The 27,805-nt window shown below is 39.8% G+C and overlaps 4 protein-coding genes across 6 annotated transcripts in view; 3 read left to right on the top strand and 1 right to left on the bottom strand.

The window, feature by feature from the left end:
* The first annotated feature begins 5,966 nt into the window (after positions 1 to 5,966).
* On the top strand, positions 5,967 to 15,166 carry NDUFB6 (NADH:ubiquinone oxidoreductase subunit B6). Of its 2 annotated transcripts, XM_008142001.3 has the most exons (4): positions 5,969 to 6,257; positions 8,514 to 8,606; positions 13,454 to 13,498; positions 14,988 to 15,166. In XM_008142001.3, exons 1-4 carry the CDS (start codon positions 6,078 to 6,080, stop codon positions 15,054 to 15,056), a joined length of 387 nt encoding a protein of 128 aa, XP_008140223.1. In that variant the 5' UTR covers positions 5,969 to 6,077; the 3' UTR covers positions 15,057 to 15,166. The 2 variants fall into 2 exon arrangements, with proteins under 2 accessions (XP_008140225.1, XP_008140223.1); XM_008142003.3 differs by lacking the exon at positions 8,514 to 8,606 and having other exon boundaries at positions 5,967 to 6,257.
* SMIM27 (small integral membrane protein 27) lies at positions 15,128 to 16,790 on the bottom strand. Of its 2 annotated transcripts, none has more exons than XM_028146198.2 (2): positions 16,212 to 16,698; positions 15,128 to 15,843 (listed from the first exon to the last, which is right to left on the bottom strand). In XM_028146198.2, the coding sequence occupies exons 1-2, from the start codon at positions 16,254 to 16,256 to the stop codon at positions 15,730 to 15,732; spliced, it is 159 nt and encodes a 52-aa protein (XP_028001999.2). In that variant the 5' UTR covers positions 16,257 to 16,698; the 3' UTR covers positions 15,128 to 15,729. The 2 variants fall into 2 exon arrangements, 1 of the variants encoding a protein (XP_028001999.2); XR_003617698.2 differs by having other exon boundaries at positions 15,759 to 15,843; positions 16,040 to 16,790.
* A 690-nt stretch (positions 16,791 to 17,480) lies between these two features.
* On the top strand, positions 17,481 to 24,587 carry TOPORS (TOP1 binding arginine/serine rich protein, E3 ubiquitin ligase). Its single transcript, XM_054726846.1, has 3 exons — positions 17,481 to 17,526; positions 17,745 to 17,971; positions 21,347 to 24,587. Exons 1-3 carry the CDS (start codon positions 17,481 to 17,483, stop codon positions 24,299 to 24,301), a joined length of 3,228 nt encoding a protein of 1,075 aa, XP_054582821.1. The 3' UTR covers positions 24,302 to 24,587.
* The window catches only part of RIGI (RNA sensor RIG-I), a 59,911-nt gene continuing 50,053 nt past the window's right edge, over positions 17,948 to 27,805 (top strand). The window contains exon 1 of the mRNA XM_054727528.1: positions 17,948 to 17,971. The gene's annotated coding sequence lies outside the window, so the exon portion shown is untranslated. The remainder of the gene's footprint in view (positions 17,972 to 27,805) is intronic.

Raw genomic sequence — 27,805 nt, 5'->3', positions numbered from 1 at the left:
TAGTGGTTTTTTGTTTTGTTTGTTTTGTTTTAAATATATTTTATTGATTTTTTACAGAAAGGAAGAGAGAGGGATAGAGAGTTAAAAACATCGATGATAGAGAAACATCGATCAGCTGATGTGCCGGCAACCAAGGTACATGCCCTTGACTGGAATCGAACCTGGGACCTTTCAGTCCGCAGGCCGATACTCTATCCACTGAGCCAAACCGGTTTCGGCGAGAATGTTTAGTTTTATAAGAAACTGCCACACAGTATTCCAAAGTATTTGTACCATTTTGCATTCCCACCAGCAATGTATGAGGTTTCTGGTGCTGCACATCCTCACCAGCATTTGGTGGTGATAGTGTTTCAGATTTGGGGCATTCTGATAGGTGTGTAGTGGTATCTCATTGTTTTAATTTGCATTTCCCTGGAGACATATGATGTGGAGCATCTTTTCATATGCTTATTTCTCATCGAATATCTCCTTTGGTGAGGTATCTGTTAAGGCCTTTGGCCCATTTTTAAATCAGGTTGTTATTATTGAATTATGATTGTCTCTTTTAATCTATGAGTTCTCTCTCTTTTTCCCCTCAATATATATATTTTTTAAATATATTTTTATTGATTTCAGAGAGGAAGAGAGAGGGAGAGAGAAACATCAATGATGAGAGAGAATCATTGATTGGCTGCCTCCTGCACGCCTCCTATTGGGGATCGATCCCGCAACCTGGGCATATGCCCTTGACCAGAATTGAACCCGGGACTCTTCAGTCCGAATGACCACACTTTATCCACTGAGCCAAACCAGCTAGGGCTCGATATTGTTTTTGTTTGTTTAAGAAACAGAGTCGCTTCTCTGCAGCTTCTACAATCTGGATTTTTCTGAACGTCCCTTCAGTGTTGTATAGGAGTTCCTCTGTATTGCCATTAAATGAGTAGTTAGATTTAGAAATTTGATCAGACACAGGTTCAATTTTTTATTTGGCAAGGTACTTCACAGGCAATGAGGTAGGCTTCCAACAGGAGGCGCAATTGCTCTCTTTTTGAGATATCAGAAGCTATTGATCACTGCATTGATTCATTAATGAACTAATAGTTGCAAAATAGTGATATTCTAACTGCCATCCCTCCTCCTTTTATTGTTGGTTTTTTTTTTCTTCTTTGAAGAAATTTCCTCTCATAAACTTCTGTTACTCTAAGATGCAATTTATAGAGACCAGAAAAATGCATAATTTTTTTTCTACTTAACAGTTTTCCAAATGAGGAATTGATTCCCTAACGCCATTTAAAAGTGACCAATGAGTTTTTAAAAATCATTATAAACTTATGTATGTGAATGTATTTTATATTTTTCAATCCACTGACATCATTATACTTATTTTTTTTTCATTTTTTATTGAGGTATTATATGTGTACATATCTTACCATTGCCCCCCCATTAGACTTATTAATGCTTTAATCACGTTGTTCAATCTTTGACGAGTGGAAGTCTATTTAGCTTGGCTCCTGAATCCTTTTGACCTGACTCTACTAGTCTCCTGCTTTTTGCTAAAACAAGCTTCTTTTACATTTCCTGACTCAGACCTGGAATTAGCTATTAAGGCAATGGTTCTCAAAATGTAATCTGGGGACCATTCCCTTCCCCTGGAAGTCCCTGTGATCCTTTCATGAGGTCTGAGAGATCAAAATTCTTTTTATAATAACACTAAATTGCTATTTGCCCTTTTAAACTCTCATTCTCTCACAAATGGGTATGAAGTTTCCCAAAGGCTACATGATGTGTGATATTGTGGGATATGATTGAATGCAGAAGCGGTTATAAGAATTCTGCTGTCATTACTTAAGCCAGTCAAGACATTTATAAAATGTAAAAACAATGGCACTCTTCTCACTAAATAATTGTTAATGGATAGTTTGTTATTTAAAAATTTGTTTTAATTTCTAGTGTTATTCTAATTCAGTATATTTATAACACACATAAACAAAGCTCTTTGGAGTCCTCAACATTTTTTAAGAGTTTAAAGAAGTTTGGGGAGCAAAATATTTGAGAACTGCCACTCCAAGGAATCTTAGTTTCTTTGAATGAAAAATGATAACTAGAGGTCACAATCTAGGAACTAGAGATGTCCATGGTTACTAGGTTGGCCATTCAATGAGCCTAAAATTGATCATGATGCTTTTGATGCAAATTCAGGACTATAGAGTTTTTATTTAAACTCATACAGTTTACATTTGTATTTCCTTTTTCCCATTACAGAAATCCCAGCAAAATCATTTCATTTCAGTATCAGATTAACAATACCTCCATCACCATCACTACCAACAATATGATTACTTAAAACAGCTGAGTTTTTTGTCCTTGAGATATATCTCTCTTTAAATGTACAATAATTTGATGGTGGAAGAAACCAAAATGGTGGCATAGGTAAACACCTGAACTGCTGCCCCACACAACAATTTCAAAACTACAACTAAAAGACAAAACGGACATCATCCAGAACCACAGGAAGGCTGGCTGAATGGAAATTCTACAACTGAAAGGAAAGAGAAAAGCACACTGAGACTCACAGGAGCTGCGGAAGGAAGAGATACGGAGGCGCGCATGCGCGGAGAGGGCTGGCAACTGAATACACGGCTGGCTTTCTCAATCTAGAGGGAGACAAAAGCTCCCAACTGCTCTGAACTCCAGTTCTGGGTGAGACTCTGGGGACCCAGATTCATATGGGGAGAAACTGAACTGTCTGGCAGCAGGCGAAACTCAAGGGCGGCTTTCTCTCAGAGGTGCTTGCAGCGATTACCACGGGACACTGAGACACAGGGTCCTCTTAGGGCAGGGCTGATGGGAAGCCATTGCTGTTTGCTTCGCCCTGAGACTCTGTCCCATCCAAGCTGAGCACAGAGGCTTTTGCATATGAATGGCCTGGTCCTTTATATTCTAAACTTACCTAACAAACTGCAGCTGAGTCAGAGAGACCCAGAACATCCAAAAGAAGGCCCAAGGCCCTGCAGCAGCTTGCACTGCTTCACAGCTGGGCCTCATCTGGGCACCTCCAAAACCCAAACAAAAAAGAGGAATCTGCAGATCTCTCCATAGCTCCTGCTGGGTGGCCTCAGGCAGAGGCTAAATTAGCACCTCCTTGGAGATCCAAGAGCCAGTGTATCCAGGGGTCAGAGTGGGACCATCCAGATTACAACTCCTTAGATCCATAAGGGACACACTCAGGGGTCAGACTCAGTGAGCACCAAAGCCCCACTGAAGCAAGTCTTGTCTCATAAGGGTGTCTCCAGCACAGAAGTTCTCCCATCATAGACACAGCTGATCTTCACAGCCAATTGGCCTGGAGGTCAATTCCTCCCAGTGATACCAACAACAATCAAGGCTTAACTACAACAAGACTATGCACACAGCCCACAAAGGAGTGCACCAAGAGTGTCTACCTCAGGTAACTGGGGAGGCTGAGCCACTGGGACCTATAGGACACCTAGCACACAAAGCCACTCTATCAACTCAGGGAAGTAGCCAAAATGTGGAGACAAAGAAACAGGTCACGCCGAAACTGGTTTGGCTCAGTGGATAGAGCGTCGGTCTGCGGACTGAAGGGTCCCAGGTTCGATTCCGGTCAAGAGCATGTACATTGGTTGCGGGCACATCCCCCGTAGGGGGTGTGCAAGAGGCAGCTGATCGATGTTTCTCTCTCATCAATGTTTCTAGCTCTCTGTCCCTCTCCTTTCCTCGCTGTAAAAAGTCAATAAAATATAAGGAAAAAAAAAAAAAAGAAACAGGTCACAAATGAAAGAAATGGAGGAAAGCAAATGACTGATATAGAGTTCAAAACCACGGTTATAAGGTTTTTCAAGAATTTTCTAGAAAAAGCCGATAAATTTAGTGAGACCCTCGAGGATATGAAAAAGGACCAACTAGAAATTAAGCATAGACTGACTGAAATAAAAAATAATATACAGAGATATAACAGCAGACTAGAGGATTACAAGAATCAAGTCAAAGATTTGAAGTACAAAGAAGCAAAAAACACTCAACCAGAAAAGCAAAAAGAAAAAAGAATTTAAAAATATGAAGATATTGTAAGGAGCCTCTGGGACAACTTCAAGTGTACCAACATCCGAATTATGGGGGTGCCAGAAGAAGAGAGAGAGCAAGATACTGAAAACCTATTTGAAGAAATAATGACAGAAAACTTCCCCCACCTGGTGAAAGAAATAGACTTACAAGTCCAGGAAGCGCACAGAACCCCAAACAAAAGGAATCCAAAGAGGACCACACCAAGACACATCATAATTAAAATGCCAAGAGCAAAAGACAAAGAGAGAATCTTACAAGCAGCAAGAGAAAAACAGTTAATTACCTACAAGGTAGCACCCATATGACTGTCAGCTGATTTCTCAACAGAAACTATGCAGGCCAGACGGGAGTGGCAAGAAATAGTCAAAGTGATGAATAGCAAGAACCTACAACCAAGATTACTCTACCCAGCAAAGCTATCATTCAGAATTGAAGGTCAGATAAAGAGCTTCACAGATAAGAAAAAGCTAAAGGAGTTCATCACCGCCAAACCAGTATTACATGAAATGCTGAAAGGTATTCTTTAAGAAGAGGAGGAAGAAGAAAAAGGTAAAGATAAAAATTATGAACAACAAATACATATCTATCAACAAGTGAACCTAAAAATCAAGTGAACAAAAAATCTGATGAACAGAATAAACTGGTGAATATAATAGAATCAGGGGCATAGGAAGGGAGTGGACTGACAATTCTTGGGGGGAAAGTGGTGTGGGGGGTGCGGGAGGAGACTGGACTAAAATCATACATCTATGGATGAGGACCTTGGGGAGGGGGGTAAGGGCAGAGGGTGGGGTGGGAACCGGTTGGAGGGGAGCTATGGAGGAAAAAAAGAGGAACAATTGTAATAATCTGAACAATAAAGATTAGAAAAATAATTTGATGGTTTAAAGTACTTAAAATGTGTAAGATTTTTGGTCCTGAAGTAACAAAGTTCTATAAAATTAAACATATTTTACTATAATAGTCTATAGATATTTATTTGTATTTTTGTTATGTATGTGTTAAATTTTAGTAGACTGAAGGAAAATAATGGAAAAAATAAAGTTACTTGAAATGGTATGTGTATTTGAGATTATGCCACTAAGCAGATCAGTTAGATCCATGAGTTTTTACTTTTAATTTTCAGAGGCTGTTTTTTGTAAATTTAGTTTTGTGATAATATGAAATGTTTACATGGTTCTAGAGTCAGTTATATTAAATAAGATATATTCTAAGAAGTTTAGCTTCTATCTCTGTCTCCTCTATCCTATTCCCTTTCTTCCCCATAGGTAATTTAAAAAAAAAAAATCAAGTTTCCTTTCCATTATTTTTAAAATGTAATCAAACATTTTATATACTTAGTATTACTATTATCTCTCCCCTTAACTCTTTTCACTTTACAATCTATTTTAGAGATTAATCCAATTGTATATAGAACACTTCATTGTGTTGTTGTACCATAATTTCTTCAACCAGTTTCTCTATTGAGGAGTTTTGGGGTATTTTCCAGTATTTACTATAAATAGTGCTGCAGTGAATAGTCGTGCATATTCCTTTCATATTTTTACCACCGTATTTTTGGGGCAAAGTCCTAAAAGTGGAATTGTTGAGTCGAATCCACAGACTGTAGGTCACAAGAAGAGGAATTCCAAGGTGGGAGAGGCAAGTAGAGTTTTACATTTGGATATCACATTCAATGAATCACATATTCGCATCCTTCCAACTCCCAGCTCTCCAGTTCTTCCTTGTCAGAACCTCTAGTCCTCTGACCTCACACTTTCTATTTCTCCGTCTCCGCCCTTATCCCGTAACTAAAGCGCTCCTCCCAAGACCCGAGAGCGGTGGGCGCAGGCTTTGCGCATGCCCAGCTAGTGCGCGGCGATTGGAGCCTCTGCAGACCGGAGTGGCGTCATAACGGCGCGCCGCTCCCAGGCGTCCTCGCAAGGTCGCTCAGCCCAGCGGGAGCGCGCGGCAGTGACCGGTCCCAGGTCCGGGGGCGCGCCGTTTCCTTCCGCCTGGGTACCCGCGGCGACATGACGGGGTACACGCCCGATGAGAAACTGCGGCTGCAGCAGCTGCGAGAGCTGAGAAGGCGATGGCTGAAGGACCAGGAGCTGAGCCCCCGGGAGCCGGTGCTGCCCCCTCAGAGGATGTGGCCTATGGAGAGATTCTGGAATAAGTTTCTGCAGGACCCGGCCCCCTGGAAGAACCTGGTGAGTGACCGGCCTCCCTCGCCCGCCGTACACACAACCTTCCACGACCCCCAGACTGTCTGCGGGAATGCCTGCTCCTTGTGGCCAAACCAAGGACACGGACATCGCCCTGCGCCCGCAAGTCCGATAGTTCCTCCCGGTAGGAGGAGACTTAGGTCCTACTGAGACTTAGGCTTAGCCAGAACGCTGCCTGGTCCCAAGAGTCCTGGCCTGCGCGCCAGGATCTTTGCTTGGGTTTTACAGCACGTTTGGGTCTCCTTTAATAGTACAGATCTTCCCTCAGTCTGATAGCCAAGGATTCGCTGGTTAAAATTCCATGGTTTTAGTATTTGAGAACACTTGTTTAAGGTTGAGGTTATAGAGACCCAACTAACACTACAGCCCGCTATCACAAGGCACAGCCAGTCTCTAGCTGATGGTGCAGGCCCCGTGTGATCACCATAACAGACAGAGTCCTGTTGCCATGCCTAGTGAGCCATGTTCAGGAGCCACCTTTCTAAACTACCACTATGTACGTTGAATACACTTTTTCATTTAAAAATGCCATCCCTGCACTGTACTCTGCAGAAAGTCACTCATTCAAGGAGTTGTCTTTATTTTCAGGGTCTCTGAACATTTTCTTGAGGTCGTTAATTAATTCACATCACTTATGAGTGATAAGCACTATATCTCAGAATTGCTTTCACTTAGCTATGACATTGGCTGATAATAATGGAATAATAATGGAATAATACTAATATGTAACACTTGAGTGCTTACTTTGTGCATGGCACTTTGCTGATGGTTTTACATATGTTACTTTAATTCTTTACTCCTATAAGATAGAAAACTGTTCTTAATGAATGGAAACTGAGGCCTGCAAAAACTCAATGATTTACCCTTGGCCACAGAGCTAGGAATTAAAGGAGTTCACATTGAAATCTATGTGTATCTACTTCCTTACAGTGCTACAAAGTCTGGTGCAAATTTTTCTCAAAACGTGGTCTTAGATACTTTTTTCTTTTTTTTAATATATTTTTATGGATTTCAGAGAGGGAGAGAGAGAAACATCAATGATGAGAGAGAATCATTGATTGGCTGCCTCCTGCACGCCCTTACTGGGGATCAAGTCCACAACCCCAGGCATATGTCCTTGACCGGAATCAAACCCAGGACCTTTCAGTCCACAGGCGACACTCTATCCACTGAGCCAAACCGGCTAGGGCTTAGATACTTTTTTTTATAGTGGTAAAATTAAACTCTAATTCAACTCTTCTCTCACCCTTTGTATCCTTGACATTACTTGTTGATTTTGGCAGCCACTGATTGAAAGTAGACATCCCTCTCATGATGTAAAGAAATAATCATTTGTTGAAATCCATCTTACCTTACTTTGAGTTAATTTTTTCTTCCACAATCATATCTATTACAGCACTTAGAATCCTTTCCCTGAAAGAATAGGTATGTTTCAGTCAAATTGGCTGCCTTGGAAAAGTTCCATTTGTTTTAGTTCTCTCTAGCCTTTCTCAAAATAGTATAAAGGCATCTCAAAGTAAGCTTGGAACACTTCTATCCCAGTACGTAAAACACTTTTTCCAGTGTTGGTGTGCTCAGGTTGTCACCTCACACTTAGAATATCTGAAATGGATAAATTAGGGAGATGACTTTACCTGAAAAATGATGTAGGTTTGATCATTCTGGTTAAATTGATTAAAATTATTCTTTCATTATTTATGCCATGCTTTATCTTTAACTTATAATAAAGATAATAAGGAAGTATTTTAATTAATTAATTAATTTTTTTAGAGAGAGAGAGAGAGAGAAAGGGAGTGGGGGTGGGGCACGAGAGAAACATCGATTTGTTTGTTGTTCCATTTATTTATGCATTCATTGGTTGATTCTTGTATGTGCCCTAACTGAGGATTGAACCCACAATCTTGGTGTCTCTAGACAACACTCTAATCAACTGAGCTACCCGGCCAGGGCTAGAAGTAATATATTTTTTTAAATCTATAAATGCCTTACTATAGTTTTGCAAAATGCTACTTGTCTTAATGCAACTTGCCCTGCACTCTAGGTATCCTCTAGCAGGTCCTATGTTTAGTAAAAATATTTAAATGGGTGAGGTTAGCTACAGACTATAAGGAATTTGTAGCATTTAGAGATTTTTAAATAATCATGACATTGTTGTATTATGAATGTTTTTTTTTTTTTTTTTACCACAAATGTAAAAGATGGGACATCTGTTTTATTTTGTGTATGGTTTTTTCTCCCTAGGTCTATAAGACGTACCGACACAGTTTCCTTATGTTTACTCATGTACTTATACCTGCCTGGATTATTCATTATCATTTAAAATACCATGTGGCTGTAAGTATGTTTTAAATATGTGTTTTTCAGAATTTATTTTTAATATTGTACAAAATTATTTCCTATGTGGGTATGCCTTATCCTGCTTTTATTTAGTGGAAATAATGCGCCTCTTGTAACTGATTGTGAACAACTTTGAATCCTTTTAGGTAAAAGGTTTAATTAAATGTAAGTAATATATGGCTTTTCAAAAAGTTAATCTTTATATTAGTTGCTTACAACTTAAAATGCATTTCCTCCTAGAAACAGTATTTAAATCATCAGAATGTAATTGACCTAATAATACTAGTGTAAATTCAGGATCATGAGTAGGAAGGGAGAAAGGAATTTCTATTTCTCTTTTTGAGCATAGATCTGGTATAAGGTAAAATTCAAAATAGTCAAAGGTTATCTTTGTCATCATTCCATTTCCCTTTTTTTTTTCATTCTATTTGATTTTTCACAACTTCTTTAGAATCCAGGATGTTCAGAAGCTTGAACTTTTTCACTGAAAGATCTTGCATGTGGTGGTTTAAAGGCTAAGGATAGCCAGGTGTAGGGTATTGGAGCCCAGGCAGGGTGAGGAAGGAGTGCATTTTGGGAGTGGCATGGAAGGGAGAACTGGTGGCTACCCAGCGTGGAGTGTTATAACCCAAACAGAGTAGGAGGGCATTCTTGTACCCGTTGAGGAGTGTTAGATCTGGGCTAGGTGCTCAGTGGCGGTGGGGGGCGGGGGGGGTGTGTAAAGGGAAAGTATTGGTGAGTAGACCTGTTTGGAAAGAAGCAGTGGCAGCAACCTGGCGTAGGATATTGGAAGAAGGGTGGTTTGGGGCAGTGATGGAGGTGGCAGCACAGAGTAAGATGTCAGAACCTGAATGAGGTGAGGATGTTATTTAGATTGGAGTGTGGTGATCGTGACAGGAGATTGGTTATATACAAGAACATTGGTCAGATAAGTACAAATATTGATGATAGTGGGATCAGGATTCCCATTGTTGGAAAAGGGGGCTACATATATAGAAAGGGAGAAAAACCCTGTGCTGCTGGAATGGAATTGGGAGTATAGGTGTGAACTTACTGTTTTTAACAATTATTAATAAGTATAGAAGTAAATATAGATGTAAGTGTGGATATTCTCTAGCTCTGTCCACTGACAGTGCCTGGTGGCAGAGCTCCCTCATGGTAATTAGCACGTCTAGCAACCTGGTCTTATTTTCTGAATAAAATTCCTCACTGAAAGGATCCAAAGCTCTTTGGAGATGTGGCCAGGTCCAGGGCTGAGGCAGGGAAAATCCCAGATGAGCTTGTTGTTCCGGAAGGTAAAGAATTGTTCAAAGAATAATGAAGCTATATCAAAAGGACAGAGTCAGCTTGAAAGAACTCTCATTAGGCCAGTTTGGGCCTCAAAATAAGTGATGGTAATAAATGATAGACAACTGAATAAATAAAATGTAAATCCATGAGCCCATACTCATAGATAAGTAAAGAACAAATGAGTAAAAGAAAAAGCTTTTTTTTTTTTTTTTGTATAATAGGTTGCTAAATAATAAATGGACAAGGAATGGTAGAAAAGTCATAATTTGAGGATCATCATAGTAATATTTTATTCATCCAGGGAACATCAAAAGATACTAAAATTTATCTCAAAATACCTATCTTAAATGTACTTATTTGTTTCAGAGAGAAAAAGGGTACTTTTGTGGTGGAGAAACCTGACAGATACCACCTAAATTAACAAATGTAAATTAACATGACTAATAATGGGACAAACTGAACTTGTGTACTACTTGATAGCATACAATAAAAAGAAAACAGCATCAATTTTGCAATATTCCTGCCAAAAATGCATAACCTGCATCTAGTTGTGAGGATACATAAGACAAACCCAAATTGAGGGACTTTTCAGCCTTGTTCAACCTTCAAAAGTGTCAAGATCTTAAAAGCTAAAGATTAATGGAAGATTCTTTCCAGATTGAAAAAAAAACTAAATAGGCATGTCAACTAAATGCAGTTCTTGATTAATAGGCATAATCTGCTTAGTCAAAAGAATAAAAAATGGTTTTAACCGTCAGATTTTTAAACAGTCTAAACAATGAAGAACAAGTCACCTAAAGGGATTTTCTGAGAATTTCAAGCAATTATGGAGACAATTGGTAAAATTTGAATGGGTTCTTTAGGCAGGAGGTAGTAATAAAGCAATGTTAAATTCCTGATTTTGATGATTCTATTGCAATTATTTTAAAATATGGTCCTTTAAAAAAAGGTCCTTATTTGTAGAAATAACCTAATGTAAACCAGTTGGCAATTTACTATGAAATAATTGGGTAAAAAAATTATTTTTATAATTCTTGCAACTTTCTGTAAGTTTAAAATTATTTCAAGGTAAAACACAAGTTAGGGATTGCCTAACAAATTGTAGATAATCCCGTTGAAGTTAGCTTGTTAAAAGGAGAATTAAACAAATAACTGGGGTTCTCAAAAAATTCTAACATGACTTGTTCTCTGTTGATTGTGTGGTCTCTTTAAAATTCTGATTGCTGACATCATCTTTGTTCTCTTAACTAAGAAGATTATATCCATTGATAAACAACTATGGAGTACTTAGTATGTTCTCTACCTTTATTGCTATAGAAAATATATAAGACAAAATTCCTGAACTCAAGGGGTTTATAGTAAAGTTGGAGATAGGTGATTCTGGTAGGAGTATGTTGGAGAAAAGTTATTCCAGTTACAAAGAAAGATATGGAGTCACTAATGAGCATAGTCATACCTACTCAAGACTCTTGGCTCAGTAGAGTGGGACCAATTAATGAAGGTCTTGAAAACTAGGCAGAGCAGGTTGAACTTTATGTGGTAGGCAGTGGGAAGCTTTCCACTTTTAAGTAGGAAAGTGACTTTATAAAAGTGATATATTTAGGAAAACATAAAATGTGGGGTGAATAGGAGGGAGGAAAGTCCTGACATCAAGCAAATCAGCTGGACGCTGTCACCGTTTAGTAGGTGTTCATTGATGAGAATCTGGTTAGGGCAAAGATAGCAGGAATGGAAAAGAAAAGTGAAACCAGGAGATACTTTCAAAGGAAGACACAGCCCAAGTTAAGTTCGGGATGACACCAGGGTTCCAAGTGATCTATGAGAAGGACGGCTTTCTGGTCCTGGGGAGAAAGTAAAGCTGTTTAGTAACATGAGGTACCACATCCGTTCCTCTGGATGCCCCAGTGGACTGGGCGTGTGTCACATTTAGAAATCTGAGGCTAATGTAGGAATTAGAGTTGGGATTTAGTGTTTTCACCACACACACACACACACACACACACACACACACACACACACACACACACACACCAGGAAATCTTTCTGCAACCATTAAAGGGGGCTAACAATTTATATGTCTAAGGTTCAGAGAATATTTTATATTTGTATTATTGATGGGCTTAAAGTTTTTGTATTTATGTTCACCTACAAGTCCACAGGCCACTTCATATCATTATAGGTCTGTGTTTTTTCCCTAGGGTCTAACATGCAAATATTTATTTAGTTCTACAAATATTTATTTAGTTCTTCCTGTGTCCAATGCACTGTTCTAAACAGGGATATAGCAGTGAACAAATCAGATGAATCCCTGCCCTCGTGAAATGTTTATTCTGGTTTTGGAAACTCGCAATAAATAGATAAACAAAGAGGTATAAAAGGAGGTGATAAGTCTGTAGAAGAAAAACTAAGCAGGGAAAAGACTAGAGAATGATAGGGGCTGTTTTTTTATTAGGCCTCTCTAAGGAAGTGCTATTTGAAGAGAAACATAAATGACTTGAGGGCATGGACCAAGCAAATAACTAGGAGAAGAGCATTTCAGGTAGAGGAATCATCCATATAATCTATATAGTAAAAGCCTAAGCGGCTGTTATGGTGGAATGACAGAACAGCCGGTTGCTATGATGCACACTGACCACCAGGGGGCAGACGCTCAACGCATGAGCTGCTCCCTGGTGGTCAGTGCGCTCCCACAGCAGGAGTGCTGCTCAGCCAGAAGCTGAGCTCACGGCTGGCGAGTGCAATGGCAGTGGTGGGAGCCTCTCCCACCTCAGCAGCAGTGCTAAGGAGCAGCAAGCTGAGTGGTAAGGAGCAGCGAGCAGGCAGGCGGTAAGGAGCGAGGGGTCCCGGACTGCAAGAGGGCGCAGGCCAGGCTGAGGGAACGCCCCCCTCCAGTGCATGAATTTCATGCACCGGGCCTATAGTTAAGTATAATGGCTCTGAGGCTCAAGTGGGCCCAACTGATTGGATCAGTAGCAAAGGAGCTACCATAGTGTAAGTAATGTAGTGCAAGGAGAAAGAGGTAGGAGTTCAGAGAGGTAGCCAAGGGCCAGATCGTGCAGAGTCTTAGAGATCACTACAAGGACTCTGGCTTTGTCTCAAAGAATTACACTTTGAGCAGAGAAGTGATACATGTTAGAATTACTTGACTCTGCCTGCAGTGTAGAGATTAGACTGTAGGATGGCATGCAAGTGAAAAATGATAGGGACTTGGACAAGGGCAGTAGTACTAGAGGTGGTGAGAAGCACATTCAGGAAATAATCTCAAGGTAGAATCAATAGGATCTGCTGAGAAGTCAAAGTTTTTGTCCTACTTATTTGGGAGAATGAGAGTCTTGTACCAAGATAGGGGCAAGTTAGGGACTGGGGCAACTTAAGTGTTGGACATGGTTAAGTTTGAGGTGCCTGCTTGACAGCCAAATGGAGATATTGAGTAAACGGTTGTATGAGTCTGGAGTTTGGTGGAAATCTGGGACTAAGTTAACATTTGGTATATGATCTATAATTTTAGAAGAAACTCTAAAACCATAATTAACAGAGCATTACTTTTATTGCAGACAAAACCATATGGCATGGTTGAAAGGAAGCCCAGAATATTCCCAGTAAGTCTTAAAACATCTGATTTTTCCTTCTTTTTTCCCTCCCCAAGTGATTATTTGACTAAAATGTTCCTTTTATTTTCACTGTCATTTCAAGTGCCTATTTTGTATATTCTTGTTCAAAAATAAAAGAAAAAGAGGAGGAAAGAATGTAATAGTGTAAGGTAGTCCTTACAGTTGAAAATGGGAGGTGGGCACCTTTCTATTCATTTACCAAGTTCTCTCCTTTCCTTGTCCTCATGCAGCTGCCTCTCAACTCAGTGGCAGCTATGCGGAGGCTGTCTGAAACAGACTCTGCACTTCAATCTGATCTTTGACGAAGGGCTGCGTCCCTGTTTACTGAGCTTTATTGGGCTTCTGTTTCTCAGAATGTTTTGTTAACCCTTACTATTTAAAGATTCAGAAGCAATTTGTTTTTCCAATCCTGAAAGGTCCTGAATATCTTATTCTTTTTATTTCTGCTTTCAAATCAGCTACTTCTTACCTGAGCTCATGTTTCCTCAAGTACTTTTCCAAGGCAACTAATAGTCGAACTCATAACTTTTTTCCAGCTTCCTCTCCTAGAACCTCAAGCTCATTAGAAAGTCTGCTTCCAAGTTATTACTGGCTTTCATTTTAATTTTACCTTCCAATGCCAGTGTCCTTGCCTCCCAGACTGCCATGTGGTTCAAGTTTTATTACAGCATTAGTACCACTTCAGAGTATTAATGTCTGTGTTAGGGTAATGTTAGCTGTGGAAATAAATTATCCCTAAAATGTATAATGGCTTAAACATAAAGTTTATTTTTTTAATTAAATAACAATCCTGAGCAGTGCCAGGTCAGGAAATGGCTGGGGTGGGGATGAGGGATAATTCTACTCTACCCAGTCATTCATGGATTGTCAGGTTGACAGAATCTGCTATCTTGAGCACAAAGCTGAAACTAAAGCTAAGTAATTTGCCTGAAATTATATAGCTTGTCAATGGAGTTCCCAGGATTCTTACCACTTGGTTCTGGCTCCAAGGCCCATGCCTTTTCTACCACACACACTACCTAGATTTGAAAAGACACCTGAACCAGCTCTCCAGGCAAAGTTTGCATTCTGTCTCTACTACCTGGGCCAAACGGTAAACTGGTGATTGCCTAACACATTTAATTGCCGGAAATACATTACCTCCTTATATTGAGCTGAAGGTGTTTCTCTGTAACTTTTTTCTAGGGCTTCTTCTATTTCTTGGGGCCTTGCAAATAAACATTATTCCTTTTATCACTTTGTGAAGACCACTTTCATGCTCTTTCTGCTCATTTTGTTTTGAGCGAAACTTCCCCTATTCTTTCACTTATACCTTAAGATTTTGAATACTGGTTTCCCATCTTTAGACAGCCGCTGCTTTGTCTAAGTCCCTTTATAGTGTGAATGCCAAAGCTGAACTAGATTTTCAGTGTGAGGTCTGACTGTGGATATACCTTGCAGACAAGATCTTTTTACTAATACATGTTTGTTTTCCTAGGGTGATATAATTCTGGAGACTGGAGAAGTAATTCCACCAATGAAAGAATTTCCTGGTCAACATCATTGAAGATTAATTTAAAATTTCAAAGGCATATGAGCCTAAGTTTTGTTGGTATATTACCATATTTACTGAATATATTCTCTGGAAAAGTAACTTTAATAAAGCTTACTCTCGGATATGTGTTGCCTATTCCTTCCCAAACACTGTACAATTTAAGACTTTATTTAGTTATTTAACAATAAGTACAAACTGGACCTGCTTTAAAAAATATGAACAATCACCTTTTTCTGGCCATTCTTGTGTTAGAAAACAAGATGTAGAAAATTAGTCACACGGTAATTTTTTTTCTTACATAATACTTAGTCTGTTGTGTAGGTATACAACAAAATAAAATGTAATAAACAAATATAAGATTAGAAATTCCACACACTTTTGTTTTAAAGGTGGCTTTCTGAGGCATTTTAAAAGAAGTATTTTAGGAACTCTAAATTGAAAAGCATGTCATTTCATCTATGATCTGATACTCAAAGGCTGTCAGATCTAGGATGCTTTGTTATATGAGAATTTAAAAATACACGTATTGGAAAAGTTAGCACATTCATGGTTTATTTATAAAGGGCTGTATGCAATAATAAATTTGGAAACTTTATATTATGGATTTTACTTTAAATATAAACGTATCAGGTAAGCATGAAGTGAAGTATTTGCATAACATAAAATCTAGAGGAATTAATAAATTTCATTCATTCCCGAATATTTTGTCTGGGTATTTCTTCCTCAGTTGTCGTCGACCGGCTACTGTCGATGCATAGATGACATATCCCCAGGAAAGTAACACGATCGCGAGGAGCAACTAAAAAATATAAATAAATAAAAATTTAAAGAAGAATGCAAGAGGGGGAGTAAAAGCAAAAAAAAAAAATTCACTGTGGGTAGTACTTCCTCGCTGCCCCCTCCCCATTGGTTGCCATGTACGTTGCTAAGGTGGAAATTACAGTAACAAACGAATAAATGGAATCCCGGAGGCGAATCCACCCAACTGTCCTTACGTAAGAAGCGGAAGAGCGTGTCCTCCAGGAAGAGGCGGAGTCGAGGTGAGGGAGTGAAAAGCTTAATTCAGGAATGGCTTTTTGAGTTTCTGGGAGCTGAAGAAATACCGGGGCTTCCGCCCGGGGGACGAGGGAGTCGACACCGTGGAGCCTTGCCGGACCCGGGACCTACCACGGAATAAATCCAGTCTAGGGTGCGGCGACTCACTGGCCTCATGGTAAGGAGACCTCGGCGATCGGCGGGAACGGGCAGGCCCTGCAGGCCCTAGAGCAACCTGCGGGGCGGCGGCTGTCCGGCGGCGGCGGCCATCTTACATCCGGGCACGAGCGCCCGCCCACTCGCCTCCAGGAGCCTTTCCCAAGCGCGGGCCGGCCTCTTCCGCCCGGAGCCGGGGGCGGGCCTACGGGATCGCGGGCCTTGCCCGCCTTTCAGGCTGGGGCTTGGACGAACGGGAAAATGATTTAAATGGCTTCTCTTTGCCGCGTAGAGAGTTAGGCGCACCTCGCCAACGGGTTCTTTCAGTCGCAGTGCAGTTTTCATGCAAGGTAATGTACCGTCTTGTGCATTTTAAAGTTTATTTGGAAAGACTAATATGTATTTTAAATATTACCCCGGCGTCTAACTCCGGAAGAATTAACGTTTCTTCTGGCATCTGTCCCCACATCATACTGATAGTCTTTCGTGTATTTACCTTTGGCGTAAACAGTACCACCCACGTTTATGTAACACATCGTTGTGGGAATCCCTGTTAATTGAGCCCTTCTTCAAGAAGCAAAGTCTTCCATAACGCGCTCTTGTTGAATGTAAATGGTAACTTCTCAGGAGAAATAACGGGGCATCCGCCCTCCGGCATACTGTACCTGCCAATCAACAAGTGTTTGTTGAGCGTCCACTATGTCAACTATAGGGTCGGATAGGAAGCCGAAGGACGGCGGTTGGGCACGCGGGCGCTCGCACGAGTTTGGCCCTGGAACGTTTGGGACGCTCGCACCTGAGGCCGGAGGGTCGGACCGGGGCGGTGGCCGCGTTAACGCGGGGCAGTTCTGTCTCTCTCTCTCTCTCTCTCTCGGTCCATCTCAGATAGCATAAAAAAAAAATAGGGTTTTCACCCTGACTTGGGGAGTGGGAAAGGGGAAAGCAGTCTTGATAGAAAAACGGTCTATTTTGCCAAGACGTCAAGGCCATGTCCCCAGGCTGATTCCTGTTTATTCCGACTGGACCGTATCTTTCTGTCTGAAGACTAGCGTGCTGGTTGGCTCTGGCCCTGGCTCCTATTCCTGCCTCGGTGCTGTTATTTCCTAGGAGGTAAAGCGACTTCACCTTCGTGTAACTCAGCTCCTTTCCGTACTAGAGATTCTTTGAGTAACTTCTCGCAAAGTTTGGTGAGGTTTAAATGAGACCAGCTAGTCATCGTGTTTTCCCGCGAAGTGAGGAGCGAGCATGAAGTCACTGCCTTTGTCACCTCCAGAGATTAGTGACGAGAACGGTGATGGCGGGGGACCTTGGGGATCCCTGCCTGGGAGGGTCGGCGGCGCGCTTGTTCCGGGGACGCCGCGGGTGGGGGGGGAGGGAAGGGCCGAGCGCACCTGGCTCCGCCCTCAGTGCCGGCGCCCTCCCAATGCGCATGCGTTACGCAGGCGGGTGTTTTGTTTTGACGCGCCGGGGGCCTTGGGGGCGGGCTTTGCTCTTACCGCCGCCTCCGAGCTGCCATTGGTGACGAGCGCTTTACGTCACAGGGGTCGCAACAGCCGCCGGGGTCTCCGCTGTCTCGCGAGGAGGGTGAAGCGCCCCCTCACGCTCCGACTCCTGAGGGCCCGCGGAGAAGTCGCCGGGTACGCCTTCGCGGATCCTGCCGTCACCGGCCTGGCTTCCTGGGCGGTCGGGAGCCTGCCACCAGTGCCCCAGCCCGGCATTCGCCGACCTTCTCCGAGGTAAGTGAGGTCCGGAACAATGGGAGCGCGGGGGTCGGAAGGGCTGGGCGAGCCGGAGCTCCCTTCTAGAGGGAGGCCATAGACTCCAGAGACTAGGGAGCTGAGAGGTCGTCCGGGCCTCGGCGGGGCACGGCGGGCAGAGGGCACCTGCCGCGCACCTGTGGATTGGTGCTGGTGGGTGGGGGAGGGCTGCGTGTCCCAGAAGCGCTGGGGAGGGGGACCAGCCTGGCCGTGTACTGGAAAGACCTTGGTCTCTGACGGGTGAGGGGGGGCGGGGGGCGGGGGGGGGGGGGGGACCAACACTAAATGTTCGAGTCTGAATCGTGGCATTTCCACTGTCAGGGGTGTGACGGATGGCTTCTCTGAGCCTGTCTGTAACATGGGAATAACGGTATTTCAGTTCGTTGTGGTAATGTAATGCACGTGGTGGTTGTCTTAGATCCTGGCCGGTGGCGGTTCTCAACCGAAGGAAGCGTGGGCTATCACCGTGACTGACGGAGTTGTCCGTGCAGTGTTACACACCGTGGGCTGGGCTCATTCATTCAGTCAGTGTGGCTTTCCCCGTGGGCTGCGGTTTCCTGCACTGGAAGGGGGCAGTACTTGACATTAGGCAAATAGAGGTTTAGTGAATAGAAGAAGTGAAAGGTGAATGGAAGTTTTGATAGGTAATTTGTGGTGAAGATTGGGGGTGAGATTCGTTTGTTTTTAATCAGTGACATGCAAAACCATATAGTCAACCAATGGCCCTGGCTGGTGTCGCTCAGTTGGTTGGGCATCGCCCGTGCACCCAAAGGTTGCTAGTTGGATTCCCAGTCAGTGCACATGCCCAGGTTTCGAGCTCGTTCCATTCAGGGGGCAGCTGATCGATGTTTCTTCCTCTCCCTTGCTCTCTCTAAAAGTCAATTTAAAAAATCTTAAAAAAAGAATTAACCAGTGAATGTATAAATAAGTGGAACAACAAATAGATGCTTCTCTTTCCTCTCTAAAATCAATTAAAAAAATTAGAAACAATGTATTTAAAAGTCTAATAATCCCTTTATTATATAGAGAGCAGGGGTGGGGAACCTCTGGTATAAGCCCCGCGAAATCATTTGGTCTGTCTCTGCCGAAGCATTAGGGTATATTAATTCAATGTTTGACCAAATATAGCAGGCTAATTTTTTTAGTTGTGTCTTATCCTAAAGGTTTTGTTGTCTGTTTTTGGGTTTTTTTTTTTCTTTAGTAGGTGAATAAAAAATAGACATAGGAGGAAATGCTGAGAAATGTATGCAATATTAAGGTTTCGGAGTTTAAATATGTTGACAGAAAAACGATTGGTGTTCTATATTTATGATTCTATTCTCTTAAGGACAATGGTGATTTTTGCATTTCCACTGTAGAAAATAGAAAACTAGAAATAGTTAGACTCCTTGAAGAAACCTGTTCAGCACTGAGTTCCTATTAAGTTACTGCTCTGAAAAAGTTAAAATGCCCTAGATGAGCACATTTAATTTGAAATCTATGATGAAATACTTATTTCACAATTTCAGATTTTTGTTGTGGGGTTTGTTTTTGTTAGAACTTGGTATAACCAATGAGTCTATTGTTTAGAAAATTACAGTTCTGTTATTTGACTAACTTGACAGTAATTGACTAGTGGTGGGAGTTCCTGTGATAGAGGAGGTAGAGAAAGATGAATAATAGTCCAGGCCGCTTGTCTCAGTGATTGAGCATCGACCTATGAATTAGTAGGTTAAGGTTCAATTCCCGGCATGCAGGGGGCAGCCAATCAATGATTCTCTCTCATCATTGATGCTTCTCTCTATCCTTCTCCCTTACTCTCTAAAATCAATAAAAAAAATTTTTTTTAAGATTAATAATAGGCTCAGGAAAACATAAAGGAAGAAACTAGTATTTAACATATATAAAATGATTAGTGTAAAATGCAGCTAAATGAACTTTATAAGATAATAAGGCTAAAATGTAATGTAAGTTAGATTTTAGCTCTGGCATATTCATTTAAGTTATAGGCAATATAACTGATGAATTTAAAATAAATAAAACTAATCTTTAAGATCCTAATGATCCTTGTGGGAAAAGATAATAAGGGAAAGGGACTGAAAGCATAATTCAGGATACATTTTGGCTGACTTTCCATAAATAAAAAGGCTAAGAAAGGCTGCTTAAGGGGGATGAAAGGAAATCAGTGATTAACTGACTATAATAGCATAGTAACAATGGTGTAGTAATAATCACAGCAGCTAATATTTAGTGAGCATTTGCTGTGAGCCATGTACTGCCCTTGAATGGTTTTACATTTAGTATTTAATTTAATTTAATTTTCACTAAAAATCCTTTTTGTATTTAAAAGGATATTTTACTAAAAAACAATTGGTTTAAACAGGTGAACTCTCTGGTACACAAATTATCTCACTAATGCTTTTTTTTTAAGTTCAAGTATAGTTGACGTACAATATTATGTTTCAGGTGTACCATATAGTAATTCAGCATTTATACACCTACTATGTGATTACCATAATAAGTCTAGTAACCACCTGTCACCATAGAAAGTTATTACTAAAGCTATTTTTAAAGGTGCATGTACAAAACTTACCACAAGTAAATCAGTAGTCTATATTATTTGGGATATGTATATGAAAGATATAAAACTATACATAGAAATACCACCAACTGAGGACTGTGATGTTTTGGGGTCTTTGTTTTCTACAGAGGATAGGAGGGTAGATAAGGGGCTTTTTTTTAGAAATCTGGACTAACTAGAGAAAATGTTGTTAAATCTGAGCGGTAGATGCATGGATACTTGGAATATTTTTCTTTGTACTTTTATATATCAAATATTTCTCCTATTATTATTATTTTTTAAATTACTGATTTCAGAGAGGAAGGGAGAGGGAGAGAATCATTGATCGGCTGCCTCCTGCATGTCTCCTACTGGGGATGTAGCCTGCAACCTGGGCATGTGCCCTTGACTGAATTGAAGCCAGCACCTTTCAGTCCTCAGGCTGACACTATCCACTGAGCCAAACCAGCTAGGGCTAAAAGAATAACAGAGTGTTATATAATATTTTGAGAGCTTATTATGTACTAGGCACCTTTTCTAAGGGCTTTTTACATCTTCACAAACTCTGATGCAATGATCTACAGATGAAATCAAAGCCTAGAGATAGTAACTTGTGCAGGCATACTACTAGTATGAAACAAGGATTCAAATCCAGACAATTTGTCTTTTGAACTTGTACTTAAGTATTATGTTAGTAGGTGACACTGCCCCTTTAAAGATAATGAACTATTTTCACCAAAGTATGTTTGTATTTTTTTCAAGTTTGGTCATTTCTGTTTTATAGGATTACTGATGTAAATTTTTCCCTTTTACAGGTAATGGCATCAGCAGCTAAGGAATATAAAGTGGACAACTTTTCACCTAAAGCTGGCACTAGCAAATTTCAACAGACAGTACCAGCTGATGCATCTCCTGATTCTAAGTGTCCTATTTGCTTGGATAGATTTGATAATGTGTCTTACTTAGATCGCTGTTTACATAAGTTCTGTTTTCGCTGTGTACAAGAGTGGTCTAAAAACAAAGCTGAATGTCCACTATGTAAACAGCCCTTTGATTCTATTTTCCATTCTGTGAGAGCAGAAGATGACTTCAAAGAGTACGTCCTAAGGCCTTCATGTAATGGTTCTTTTGCCAACCCTGATGGTCGACGATTTCGCTATCATACAACTATGACGAGAGAGCGAGAGCGAGAACGAGAACGAGAGCGAAGTGCTTCTTTTTATTCACCCAGTAGAACCATGAGTAGAAGAACAACAACTCCACCAGATAGTGGAGTATTATTTGAAGGGTTAGGCATTTCAACAAGACCCAGAGCTGGTGAAATTTCTCAACTTCTGAGACAGATTCCAAGGAGGCCAACTACTACAGATGAAAGATCTTTGCGAAAAATTCAAGAACAAGATATTATTAATTTTAGGCGAACTCTCTATCGAGCTGGTGCTCGTGTTAGAAATATTGAAGATGGTGGTCGCTACAGGGATATTTCAGCTGAATTTTTCCGTAGAAATCCAGCTTGTCTTCACAGATTAGTCCCCTGGTTAAAACGTGAACTTACAGTTCTTTTTGGAGCTCATGGATCTTTAGTGAATATAGTACAGCACATCATTATGAGTAATGTTACTCGCTATGACTTGGAGAGTCAGGCATTTGTGTCTGATTTAAGGCCATTTTTACTTAATCGGACTGAGCATTTTATACATGAATTCATCAGTTTTGCTAGGTCTCCTTTTAACATGGCAGCTTTTGATCAGCATGCTAATTATGATTGCCCTGCTCCTTCCTACGAAGAAGGTAGCCATTCAGATTCTTCTGTCATAACTATCTCCCCAGATGAGGCAGAGACCAGAGAGATGGATGTTAATGTGGCCACTGTCAGTCGGGCACCATGGGATGACGAGACACCAGGGCCATCTTACTCAAGCTCAGAACAAGTACATGCTGTCATGTCTTCCCTTTTAAATACTTCTGATAGTTCAGATGAAGAACTTGTAACAGAAAGAGCCACATCTCAGATACAGGGAGTACAAACCAATGAGGACCTAAATAACGACAGTGATTCTTCTTCAGATAATTGTGTCATTGTTGGGTTTGTTAAGCCACTAGCTGAGAGGACTCCAGAACTTGTTGAACTGTCCTCGGATTCTGAGGAATTAGGCTCTTACGAGAAAATGGAGACTGTGAAGACGCAAGAACAAGAGCAATCTTACAGTTCTGGTGATAGTGATGTTAGTAGATGTTCATCTCCACGCTCTGTCCTTGGAAAGGATGAGCAAATAAATAAAGGTCATTGTGATTCCAGTACAAGAATCAAGTCAAAGAAGGAAGAGAAACAATGTACATCATTGTCCTCTCCCAGAGACCTGAGCTCATCTGTCAGAGGAGACAGAGTATATTCCCCATATAACCATAGACACAGAAGGAGAGGAAGATCGAGAAGTTCAGATTCACATTCCCAGAGTAGAAGTGGGCATGATCAGAAGAATCGTAGAAGGCATCATGGGAAGAAAAGAATGAAAAGAAAACGATCCAGAAGCAGGGAGAGTAGTAAACCTAGAAGCAGAAGAGACAAAAAAAGGTCAAGAACTAGAGATAGTAGTTGGTCGAGAAAAAGCCAAACGCTTTCTCTAAGTAGTGAAAGCTCAAGCAGATCAAGATCTCGTAGCAGTGATCATAGTAAAAGAAGATCACAGAGCAGAACTAGAGATCATTATTATTTAAAAAATAATTATGGAAGCAGATATAAGTGGGAGTATACTTACTATAGTAGAAACAAGGATAGAGATGGCTATGAATCATCTTATAGGAGGAGAACTCTGTCTAGAGCTCATTATTCCAGACAATCTTCAAGTCCAGAATTTAGAATTCAATCCTTTTCTGAAAGAACAAATGCTAGGAAAAAAAACAATCACAGTGAAAGAAAATATTACTACTATGAAAGGCACAGGTCAAGGAGCCTATCTAGTAATAGATCAAAGACTGCATCTGCAGGGCCTGACCGGGTGAGAAATGAAAAGCCTGGAGGGAAACGAAAATACAAAACACGACATTTGGAAGGTACTAATGAAGTGGCTCAACCATCTCGTGAATTTACTTCTAAAGTAAAGGAAGGTCATTGCCAAAAATCATCATCAAAATTGGGTGGAAATTATAAAAACGAGAGTGATAGTTTTTCAGATAGCCGATCATCAGACAGAGACACAAAACACAAGAAGAGGAAAAGGAGAACCCGGAGCCTAAGTGTAGAGATAATTTATGAAGGGAAAGCTACTGATACAAATAGACATCATAAAAAGAAAAAGAAGAAACATAAGAAGAAGCATAAGAAACACCATGGAGATAATACTTCACATTCCCCAGTTGTAATTACCATTGACAGTGATAGTGATAAGGATTCTGAAGTGAAGGAGGATACAGAATGTGACAATAGTGGTCCTCAAGACCCTCTACAAAGTGGATTTTTGGCTCCTTTGGAAACATTTGAAACTGAAGATATAGTTACAATAGAAGATGAAGTCAGTGTTCTGGACAAAGAGTGTGATATTACCACTCTTAACGACTTAAATAATGTCAACAGAACTGTAGGTAATATTCCACTCCAGCCAGCTTCACTTGAACAAACTTTCAATGTAAGAGAAGAGAACACCTTTGCTGCTGATTTGGAGAACCAGCCCAGAAATGTCTCCATTCATCCTGAGTCATCAAGGCAATTGTCATCTCCACGGACATCATTAATGCCAGTATGTCTTGGTGGAGACTATGATATATCTTAAAACTGCCAAAGCACCTCATTGAGAATTCTGATGCTATAAAAAGAAGAAAAAGGAAAAGTGTCATCTATTGCAATCTATATAAAGATGAGTTTTGGTGAAAACTTTTCCCCCTTAAAAATATTTTGTGATTTTTTTTTTTATGTGTTAAAAATTTGTAAAAATTATTTGTTCAAAAAGTATGTCGCACCCTCAAATATGCACTTTTAAGTGAAGAAAATGTTATTGCTAGCAGTTTATTTAAAACTTGGAATCCTTTTTAAATAAAAATATATAATTTTAGAAGTTATTTCATAAAGCCATATGGTATTGACATTTTTAAAGTAAGAGTATTTTTGAATTTTTTTTGAGAGTTATTCTGGAAATGTATTATAAACTAAGAGAATCTGTTTAGATAGTCTTTATTTTTCTTCTTAAAAATTGGTATGATTCCAAACCGTTACTTCAGGTTAAATTGAGGCATTTAATCTGCACAGTTTATCCTCTGCCAAAAGAATAGTTTAAATATTTCTTTCATATACTTGTTTATCTGATCTGCCAGTAAGAAAATGTATAATCAACAAAAGAAAAAAATAAACAGTAATACTTTAAAGTCTAGAAATTTTCCTATATAGTGAGTGGCTGATAAATTTTTAAGTCAGATTATTTTACTGAAAAATAATTAAGGATATACTTGTGTTATAAATTCTGAATTTCAGGTGAGGTGCGTTTCAGAATTTTATTTTAGTTCTTTAACCTTATTGTGAAAAGTATATTATTTGCCTTCTACAGAAAAATGCAGTTATGTGGCATTTAGCTTACTAAAAACAAACAAAAAAAAACTTGCCAGACTTTTACATTGGTAGTTCTTTTACACAAAGTGACTGTGTTTATGTTTTACCCAGTTTTAGAGATAAAAATTGCTCTACATCTATAGTGTGATGTAGGATTGCCAGTGAACATCAGAACTTGGATTAAATCTAAATTTAGCCTTCAAATTTACCTTGCTACCATGTTCATTCATTGTTAACAGAAATTGGAATACCTGCTGTCTGATGGGTTCTGTACTAGGGATTCAGTGATAGAATAAAACAGATGACAGGCATATCATAACTAAGTTCTCTGGTGAGAAAGTATAATTTGCTATAAAACGGGGCCAGTTCACTGTCCCTCAGACCGTTGGAGGGCCAGACTATAGTTTAAAAAAAACTATGAACAAATTCCTATGCACATTGTACATATCTTATTTTAAAATAAAGAAACAAAATGGCAAAAACACCCGCATGTGGCCCGCGGGCCGTAGTTTGAGGACGCCTGCTATAAAAGCATACAACAGGGGTCTACTCTCAGGTGGAAGTGATGGTTGGACTGAAATCCAGTAAACAGGTGGATGTGGAGTTGTTATGAAAGGAAAAGATGTGCAAAGGTCCAAAGGCAGAAGGGAAGCCTGAAGTAGTCTAGGGTTAGCTAAAGGACAGACTGTAGGGCCAAGCTTTGTGTAGGCCATGTTTAGAGTTTGTGTTTACCTTAAGGGCAGTAGGAAACTGGTTTAAAATGACAAGAATCTAAATTATTTGACAATTTTTAGTAAGTTCAGAAATTGACAAATTGTGGGAAGACTAGTTGATCAAGGAATATACTTTAAAATTATAAAATGTTTTTCTTAAGTATTCCAAACTTAATGCTGTTTTATTCCACATCCTGATTTTATATGATGTTTTCAGTTAAACACAAGGAAACCTTATCTTAATACATGGTACCATCACATCCCTAAATGTTATGCAGCTAATAACAGCTATCAAATTATGGTGCAAAAACCGATAGGACGAAAGGGACAAATGGACAAATAAATATCCATAGTTGGAGATTTTAACACGCCCTGTCAGTACTTGACAGAACAAGTAGACAGAAAATAAGTATTAATGTAGGAGACTAGTGCCAACTGTAACTTAAACCTAATTGACATTTATAAAGCATTACCCAAGAACTGCAACATAAATATTCTTAAATGATAATCCAGTCTATATGCTGGGCCATAAAACAAGTTTCAATAAATTACAAAAGATCAAAGTCTTAAAACATATTGAATATCTCAACACTAAAATCAGAAGTCAATAACCCTCAATATTTAGGAAATTCCCAATATTTGAAAAATAAACAGCACACTTCTAATTAACTCATAGGTTAAAGAAGAAATCACAGGAATAATATCAAAAGGAATGACATTGAAAACAGCATAATATCAAAAGTGATGGGGATGCTAGAACTCAGCTGAGAAGGAAAATTTATACCTCAAATACTTACATTGGAAAGAAAAATGTATAAAATTGGTAATCTAAACTTATACTTTAACAAACTAGTAAAAAAGCAAATTAAACCCAAAGGAAGTAAGAGAAAAGGATAATGATTAGAAATCTATTAAATTAAAAATAAATAAATAAAAGAAATCTATTAAATAGAAAATAAAAATAACAATTTTTAAAAATATCAAATATATTTTTTATTGATTTTTTACAGAGAGAGGAAGAGAGAGGGATAGAGAGCTAGAAACATCGATGAGAGAGAAACATCGACCAGCTGCCTCCTGCACACTCCCTACGGGGGATGTGCCCGCAACCAATATACATGCCCTTGACCAGAATCCAACCTGGGATCTTTCAGTCCGCAGACCGACGCTCTATCCACTGAGCCAAACCGGTTTCAGCAAAGTTGATTTTTTTAAAAGATAAAATTATTAGCCCTAGCCGGCTTGGCTCAGTGGATAGAGCGTCGGCCTGCAGACTGAAGGGTCCCGGGTTCAATTCCAGTCAAGGGCACATACCTGGGCTTCGGGCTTGATCCCCTGTGTGTGGCATGCAGGAGGCAGCCAATCAATGATTCTCTCTCATCATTGATGTTTCTGTCTCTCCTCCCTTCCTCTCTGAAATCAATAAAAACATATTTATAAAAATAAAAGAAAATTATTAAATTCTTGGCAACACTGATTTTTTTTATTAGTAGGAATATAAAAATATGCCAATCTAATAAGAGGAAATGGTCAAATTCCTTAAAAAGCACAACTTACCAAAACTGACGATAAAATTTAAAATCAGAATTGCCGTATATCTAGTAAAGAAATTGAATCATTATAAGGTATCTTCAAAGAAAATTCCAAGCTCAAAGTTTCATTGTGAATTCTCTTAAAACATTTAAGAAGTATTGATACCAACATCACACAAACTCTTGACCAGCATAATCCTTACATTATAAGAAAAACTTACAGACCAATATCTCTTATGAACACACTAAAAAATATATTAAAAATGCTATATCATGACCAAATGGGATTTATCCCAGAGATTCTAGGTTGGTTTAATATTTTTTAAAAATCAATGAAATTCACTTTGTTAATTAATGTATGATCACCTCAATTGATGCAGAAAAAGCATTTGGCCCTAGCCGGTTTTTTGGCTTAGTGGATAGAGCATCGGCCTGCACACTGAAGGGTCCCAGATTTGATTCGGGTCAAGGGCACATGCCCAGGTGTGC

Source organism: Eptesicus fuscus, chromosome 15 (genome assembly GCF_027574615.1).
Source record: "Eptesicus fuscus isolate TK198812 chromosome 15, DD_ASM_mEF_20220401, whole genome shotgun sequence".
Lineage (NCBI taxonomy): Eukaryota > Metazoa > Chordata > Mammalia > Chiroptera > Vespertilionidae > Eptesicus > Eptesicus fuscus.
This window is presented reverse-complemented; position numbering and strand designations above follow the sequence as displayed.